General features: G+C 50.2%; 1 protein-coding gene across 3 annotated transcripts in view; it reads left to right on the plus strand.

Annotated features, from left to right (window-relative positions):
* BPIFB1 (BPI fold containing family B member 1) overlaps positions 1–6,956 on the plus strand; it is a 27,450-nt gene extending 20,494 nt beyond the window's left edge. For 2 of the 3 annotated variants that reach the window (XM_021077173.1, XM_005672827.3), the window contains 5 exons: positions 2,116–2,183; positions 3,329–3,374; positions 4,481–4,544; positions 5,228–5,304; positions 6,808–6,956. In XM_021077173.1, coding sequence (XP_020932832.1) covers positions 2,116–2,183; positions 3,329–3,374; positions 4,481–4,544; positions 5,228–5,304; positions 6,808–6,840 — 288 coding nt within the window. In that variant the 3' untranslated portion in view covers positions 6,841–6,956. 3 annotated transcript variants of the gene reach the window in all.

Below are 8,510 nucleotides of genomic sequence, written 5' to 3' on the forward strand. Positions count from 1 at the left end.
GAAAAGTCCAGGTCAACATTGGCTTCAGGAATAGTTGGATCCAGGTATTCAAGCAATATCATCTTCATTCTTCTTTCTTTCCATCTGGCCACCTTGTTTCCCTTTGCACTACCTTTATTCTCAGGCAGGTTAACCCTTCATGGAAGTACCCCCCAGGCTGTATCAGGCTTATAACCCATCAACTTGGCAACCCCAATGGAGAAGTTTCTCTTTCTCAGTAGTTCCAGGAAAGGTTCCAAAGCTGATTCTCATTGGATGAGCGAGGGCCAAGCACCCACTCATGGACCAATCAGTGTGGTCAGAAAGATGAAACAAAATATGTAAATTTTCTGAGCTAGGACACACACACACACACACACTGAAGTGAGGGATAAGAGTTGACTCTCTCTACAGCACTGAGAGGGAAAGGGGTTAATTCCTCTTCTGAAGTATGAACAGAACTAAATCATCTCCAAGTAAGTTCCCAATTGATTTTCTCAGAAACCCCAGCAGATCCTATCTCAGAGCTTCCATTTAGGGGGACCCTGTGGGTAAAAATATGGAGATGGGGGTCATCAAAGGGCAGACCCAGCAGGAAGGTGTCTTAGGTATGGCTTCTAGAAACAGATCCAAGACAAAGATTCTTTAAAAAGCAATGTATTCGGGGCGAGCCCCCAGGAGGACTGAACAAGGATGTGGTCTCAGTTGGAGGCTCCCTTCTACTTCATCCCACAGAGAGCTCTGGAGTATGGTTGTACCATAGAGTCGAGCTCAGGTTGAAACAAGGCCAGCCTTTTGGCATTGCCACGAGCATAGGCTGCAGATGCAGCTCCCATCTAGTGTTGCTGTGGCTGTGGCATAGGCCAGCAGCTACAGCTCTGATTCACCCCCTAGCCTGGGAACTTCCATATGCCACAAGTGCAACCTTATGAAGAAAAAAATAATAATAAATTTTAAAAAAAGAAAGACCAGCCTTTTGTACCCCCTTGTCAGTTAGCTGTTGGCCACTAACTGCCCCAGGAAGGAACATAACCTCCCAGCCAGGCAACTCCACCCAAGCAAGGGCAGTTCCCAGAGAAGGGGGCAGCTGTGGGCAGTTAGAAGCAGCATGCAGCAGGGGATGGATGCCCCCCCCAAAAAAAAAACAGGGGTCTCAGCAGGGCACCAACTGCATCCTACAGAGAACGAGGAGAAGAAAGAGATGAGGCAAGATGCATGGCTGGGCCCTGGAGAATTGAGGCCTTCCATGCCTCGCCATGCTTCTGAGAGTCTGGACAGCACCTGTTGGAGGCTGTTACACTCTCCTTACAGGAGGCTTGCTGCACGTGGCTGAGCACATTGTCCACGCACAACGTCAGGGGTGCCATTCACAAAGACTGCACGTTTCATGTGCCCTGGCTTCCTGTGTTGGAGGAGATTCTGATCCCCAGCAAGCAGTGAGAGTGGGCTGCCCCGGCCAGCCTCACTCCCCGGTGACTTCCCCTCCATGGTCAATGGCAGGCACTTTTCAAAAGGTCACCAAGCCGAGGCCTGCAGGAGAAGTTTGTTCTCTGGGTGCAGCTGACCTGGAGCTGGAGCCTGACACTTGGCTCACCCCAGCCCATGGGTCAAGTTAATGGATATCTTCAGCTCATGTGTTTGAGGCCTGGCTTAGCTTCTAGAAGAACTTAGCTAGTGTGGGTTCGATCCCTGGCGCAGGAACTTCCACATTCCACATAATAATAATAATAATAATAATATTTTCAATAATAATACTGTTAACACTTACCATCCTGTCTCTCCCTCAGTTTCCTCACCACTACAAAGGGGCAATAATAGGACTCAAAGGAGAGATCAGACAAAGCTCTGAAAATACCACCTGCCACAGAGTCAGGACTCCGTGTATGTTGGCTATTGTCATCATTGTCGTCATCATCAATCCTGTGTGGAATCTCTTCAGTGGGGAGTGGGTTACAGGGACCATCCCATCAGATAAGGAATTTGAGGCCCCCAGAGGTCAGACCCTTTCCCAAGATCACAGCCAACAGCGGAGATTCAGACCGTGCCACCCTGGCCCCAGAGCCTTCTCACATAACCCCATGTCCCACACCTGACACGTCCTCTAAAGAAATGGGACCTGAGTTTCTCTCATTGCAGGAAGCCACCTCGGAAGCTCAGTTTTACACTGAAGATGATCGACTTATGCTCAACCTTTATGATCTCAGGTAAGCGTGAAAATCACACGTGAAAATCATTATGAGGATTCTGGTGATAAAAATAAGTGCTGCCTGGAGTTCCCATTGTGGTACAGCAGAAACGAACCCAACTAAGATCCATGAGGTTCAATCCCTGGCCTCGATCAGTGGGTTAAAGATCTGGTGTTGCTCTGAGCTGTGGTGTAGGTCGCAGACTCGGCTCGAGGATCCTGAGTTGCTGTGGCTCTGGTGTAGGCCAGCAGCTGCAGCTCCGATTCAGCTCCTAGCCTGGGAACTTCCATATGCCATGAGTGCAGCTCTAAACAGCATTAAAGGTGGGGGAGGGCTGCCCAGTGACCACTGGGTTTCTTTAAACACGCAGTGTTTTGAGCCTCTAGGGTATGAGTGTTGAGTGAAGGCTGTCCTGGGACGGGCAGAAAGGCTGCCTTGCCTGGACTGTCCTGCTGTAAAAAGACTGAGTGTGAGAGAAAGAGGAGACAGATGTGGCCTTGCAGCAGCCATGGGGCAGGTTAACCCTGGCCCCAGAAAGGGCCTGCCCAGCACTATCCCTCAGCCTTGGGCAGCCCATTCAGGACAACAAGACAGTGGCAGTGACAATCACACCCAAATGTTGAGCCCACATGGACCCCAGCCCAGAGGCACAAGCTCCTGCTGCCTTCTGCACTCCAGTTCTCCCAACATCCCACTGTGCTCCTGCTGCCCCAGAGTGAGTTCAGGGGCTGCAAACTGGAGCCTCCTGGGACAAATCAAGCCCATGGATGTGTGTGATCATCCCACTTAGGGATAGGTCTTCTTAATATAATTAGTTGTCCACATGTAAAAATTGCCTGCTACACAGCAACAAAGAGCTGAACTGAGAATCAGTTCCCCCCTTTAGAAGGAGAATGAGCTCCCTAATTCATCATGGTACTGACTCCTGGGGGTGATATTTCTGCCTGCTCTTTGGGCATCTGTGTGTTTTCTATCTCCCAAACTTCCCCATCCATTACAAAGTAAGCTCCATGAAGCAAGGATCTTCCTTAGTTCACTGCTGTATAGCCAGGGCCTGCACTGTTTGCTACATAGTAGGTGCTCAGTAAATGGTCATTGAATGAATGAATGAATGAATGAATGGGACTCCGAGGGACCATTCTCATGGGCATCTTCTGTTACAGCTCTGATCGGATTCACCTGATGAACTCAGACATTGGCCTGTTCAACGTGAGTGTTAACACGTTTTCCCTGGGAACGTGGGGGATGGCCCAGGATGGTCCATTTCAAAGGGAGACTTTGCCCAGGATTTGCTGGGGACAAGGTCCCCACAGGCATCCCCGTGGTGAGCTGGTCAGCCTCTCCATTCTCAGCTGCGAAGTCCAACTTCCTGGCTCAGGCATTTATGGAGCACCTACAGTATGCCAGACATAGCTGAAAACACACACACACCCTCACAGATGCAAATGCACTTTCCTTCTGTAAACTTTGGACCCTAAATTAGGAAATAAGTCTCCTATTTTCACGGTCTTATTTTGCTCATATAGACTCATCTCAGGGACTCTGAGCAGCCCCTGTCCCGAGCCCTCAGTTTTCCCATCTGAGTCAGATGAATCAGAGATCTCAAATTGGCTGAATCCTGTCTTCTGCCACAGCAAGGTTTTCCCTGTTTGTTTCATGGATATTTTTGGCTCTTATGTTTTGCTTTGTCTTTTAATTTTTTTTTACCAATTTTGTGTGTGTGTGTGTGTGTGCTTTTTAGGGCTGCATCCACAGCATATGGAAGTTCCCAGGCTAGGGGTCAAGTCGGAGTCATAGCTGCCAACCTACACCACAGCTCAAGGAAACACCAGACCAGATACCCCACCCACTGAGTGAGGCCAGGGATCAAAACCACATCCTCATGGATATTAGTCGGATTCGTTTCCACTGCACCACAGTGGGAACTCCTGACCAATATTTTGTAAATGGGGAGGTTTCCCATGAAAATCAGGATTTCTGGCTTCCTTTAAGAAGTCAGACACTCGGGAAGCAGGGCGAAATTCCCTCAGGGAATTCTGCTGGTACAGAGCTGTGGACCCCCTGAGATTGGAGGCAAGGGATGCACCCCACAAATGCACCCCAGTCCCTCAATCTGCCAGGCCCAGGGCCAGCAGGATTGTGCCCCCTACAGCCTGACTGGGCCCTGGAGCCCTTGCAGCTCTGGCCAGCAGGGAAGCTGAGATTCCACCCCTCTACTGGCGGCCTTTGCCCCTGGGTGGGGCTGTGCCTTGGTAGGAATGGCTGGGAGGACTTCAGAGTCTCAGCCAGGATGACGGGCCCCTTCTCTCTCACAGCCTGAGCTTCTGAAAGACATCATCACCGAGATCCTCATCTCCGTCCTGCTGCCAAATGAGAACGGTACGTCTCTTTGGTGTCCGAGCCCCTGCTCCCCAGGGCTTTGAGTGTGGGTGCTTTGCCTCCCCCACCTGTATCTCCATTTGGGGCCCCTTTCATTTATGCCCCATCCTCAGAGCCTAGTTCTTTTTTTTTTCCTGTTTTTTTTTTTTTTTTTTAGGGCCACACCTGCGACATATGGAAGTTCCCAGACTAAGGGTAGAATGGAAGCTACAACAGCTGGCCTACACCACAGCCACAGCAACCCGGGATCCAAGCCACATCTGCCACCTATGCCATTGCCTGTGGCCAAGCCAGACCCTTAACCCACTGAGCGAGGCCAGGGATCAAACCCCACATCTTCTTAGAGACACAATATCGGGTTCTTAACACTCTGTGGCTCCCATTTCTTTGTCTTATTAGTGAAAAATCTCAAAATATAGGTTCTTCTGCTGTGAATGATGGGAGCCTCTGATGGTTCTTGAGTAGGAGGGTGAGGGGGGTACACTTTGGAGCAGCCCAAGCTGATGCTGGAGGCAAAAAACAGGGAGATGAGGCTGGGTGGATGCCGGGGTCAGAGAACAGGCGAACAGAAGCAAAATGGACAGTGTGAACCTGGCGTGCCAGGTCTGGGAACCGTGGGCCTGCCCATGGCTGCCCAGTCCCACCCCAGGCCCACCAGGCTCTGACCACATTTGTGATTTCAGGCAAATTAAGATCTGGGATCCCGGTATCAATGGTGAAGGCCTTGGGATATGAGACAGCGTCCTGGTCTCTGATCAAGGTGAGTAGGAATAAACATCTTACCCCGGGGGGGGGTCACAGTTTCAGGGAGAGAGCCCTGGGCTGGGAGATGAGGGCTGCGATCCAATCCTGGCTTCCCTGGTCACTTCTGGGGAACTTTGGACAAGTGCCTTCTCCTCAGGGCCTCACGTCCTCCTCCGTAAGTGGAAGAAGGTGCCTGTCCTAACCTGGGGTCGGTGGGCCTCTGGCTTTTTCTAGCCTACCTGTCAGTCAGATAGGGAAGGGAGGAGGCTTTGCTAACTGGCTTCAAATGCAAGTTGACCTTTGACTCATGTTCAGGGGCCCACCCTCAAAAATTGTGTCCCCACTTCAGGTAGCTTTGATGGAGAATTCTGAGGGCATACTGTGCATGACACCCAAAGGGGCTGGCTCTAGACTCAGGGACCAAAGGACTGGTTCAAAGGCCAGCTCTGCCTCCCTCTAGCCAGGGGTCCCTAGGCAGGTCCTCTGGCTTCTCTGAGCCCAGCTTCCTCACCCATAAAACCCAGCAGATGCCTGAATACACAGGCCATGCACTAATGAACTACGTGCAATGATCCTACTATAACATAAGCAGTTATCTAAGATGCACACTGCACTTGATTCATGTTGGATGCACAGCTGGTATCCATCCAGCCACATGGCTGGAGCTTAGTTTATTTCATGTATCTCTAATTAGGGGGCATTTAGCAACTGTCCTCTTTTTTGGTTTTTAAGTCAAGTTGCATCATGTAATCCATTGTTTGCAGTTTGGGTTGGAAAGGTATTATTTCAGCCTTTGGATCTCTTTCCAAACGTCCTATTGTGCTCTATTCCCTGGTTTTAGTCTGGCTGCACATTGATTTCCCTTTGATAACTTTATGATATAATGTTTTAAAACCTAGTCAAAGGAATGAATAAATGGACAGGAGATAAAGCAACTATAGTTTTAAAAAGTGAATGGTCGAATCTAGATAATGAGTATACAGGGTTCACTACAAAATTCTTTCAACTTTGCAGTATATTTGAAAGTTATCATAATAGAATGTTGGGGAAAACCGAATAGGTTAAGTTCCTCGTGTGATGCTTAGTTTCCAAAAAAAGGCAGAGTGTTGTTAAAATGTTAGCTGCTTAGGACCTGATCGAGGCAGCCAAAAATCTGCATTTTTCCAAAACTTCTTGAGAGTTTTGCTGAAACTCCCAGATTTAATATGATTTAGGAAAATAATGGAATATGGTGTGTGGGGGCCTGGACCACAAAGCATGGCCAGGCTTGGAGCCAACAGTCTAATACAATCCCGCACTGTGAACCCAGATACTGTACCTGTGTCCCAGACCCCTGTGTGGTATCACTGTCCACACACAGCCCCTCCTCTTCTTCCTTCTGAGAATTCTCTAGGAGTGAGTTTAGGGTCATGACCCTCAATGCCAGCAGTCACCTTGAGGAGGACAAATCAGCATAAACCACAACAAGGCAGGATGTTTAAAAAAAAAAACCTTTTTGGCTTTTCTCCTCCAATTCCAGGATGCCCTGGTGGTTACCCCAGCCTCCTCATAGAACCTGAGACCACTCTCCTCTCTCCCAGTGAAGACCTGGGTCTCAGCGAGCATGTGAGAGCCAGCTCTGTAGACTGTCCCTCTCTCAACAAATAAACTCGTCCATGACTCCTGCAATCTAGAGTGTGTCTTTGTCCCAACTCAGGTGGGCTTAGGAACTGGACATCCAAGCCACATCTAGGTCCTATGCAGGAACATCTGAGCCAATCTGAGCCATGGTTGGGTGATGCCAAAACACCCAAGGTCCAAGGTCTTGGCCACCTCCCTGGACTTCAGGAATAAGAAAGCCAGTTGTCACTCCTGCCTTGCAGGTCAACCTCAAGACCACCTATGGCTGAACAACCTCTTTGGTGGGAATGCATGTTGCGTGGATCTTGATGTGCTGGGTCGAGGGCCCACTGAATGGTGTGGCTCTCGGCACTCTGCGTTCTGCCCCACCCCCCTCTTGATGGTCGTTTGACCAAGATGTGGCCCCCCACCTGCCTCTCCCAGTCTCAGTTTCCTTCTCTGTGAAATGGGGAGAATCAGAGTCCCCACCTTGGAGGGCTGTGGTAAGGCTGAAATGAAAGAAAGTGGTTCCTGGCACAGGAGAGGTGCTCAAACAATGTCATCTGTGGGTTATGTCATTGTTACCTGGGCTCCAGGATGTCAGGTCTTATCGGCGAAGTCCCTTCCTGCTTGGACAGCACATGACTGTCATTGTCTCCCTGGCCTCCCTGATGCCAGCGAGTTCAGCAAAGACAATAAGGCCCCTGTCCCCAGACTCAGCCCTCCCAGCACACAGAGCTCATGTCATGAGGTGGGTGTTTCAGGAAAAGATGTGACCCAACTTCACAATAAAAACAGGCCTAAGACAACTCACAACATAGAAAAGCAGCCCAGGAAGGAGTTTTTACTTCAAGATCTGTGTGGGGCTGAGAGGCACAGGGAGGGGCCAGGACAGGATCCTGCACAAGGTGCCTCTACCAGGGTCAGTGAAGCCCGCTGGGCAGTTACTGAGTGTGAGGCCCTGTGCTGCAGCTCCCCAAGCTTCCTCGACTCCCAGCCACGCTTTGTGGTCCTGTTAGAGGACCACTGACTGAAACTGCCCACCTTGGCCAAGCACAACAATAGCTGCTTGCTTGAGTTGTCTCACAACAGGAGGCCCTGATAAGGAATACGGTGCTGCCCTGAAGACTAACCCAGAGGATCTGGGAGGGATCAATAGGAGGGAGGAGATGACCAACCTCCCAGGATCCTTGGTGCTGGAATCTGTCTTGGCTGAGAGATGCACGCGCCATCAGGAAGGACCCTGGGCCAGACCAAGTTCAGGCCAAGTGAGACGACCGACCAGAGGTGATCCAGAAACTAACCCCGTTCCCATTAAACCGGAGACTGCGAGCCATGTGGCAGAGCAGTTCTCCTGGGTTCCCGCACCTGCTGCTCTCTGCCCAGGCGCCCCTTCCCTATAAGGTCTCCTGCTTTGTCAGCACGTGTATCTCCTCAGACAATTCATTTTCGAGTATTAGACAAGAACCCATTCTCGGGCCCTGGAAGGGGGTCCCCCTTCCTGCCACAGTCCAGGCCCCTAAACAACACATCCCATTATTTTCTGAAATCATATTATATCTAGGTTTAAAGCCTGACTCACCAGGCAATGAGAACCTTTCAAAGAGGACACCCCCAGAAAAT

Source organism: Sus scrofa, chromosome 17 (genome assembly GCF_000003025.6).
Source record: "Sus scrofa isolate TJ Tabasco breed Duroc chromosome 17, Sscrofa11.1, whole genome shotgun sequence".
In the NCBI taxonomy this organism is placed as follows: Eukaryota; Metazoa; Chordata; class Mammalia; order Artiodactyla; family Suidae; genus Sus; species Sus scrofa.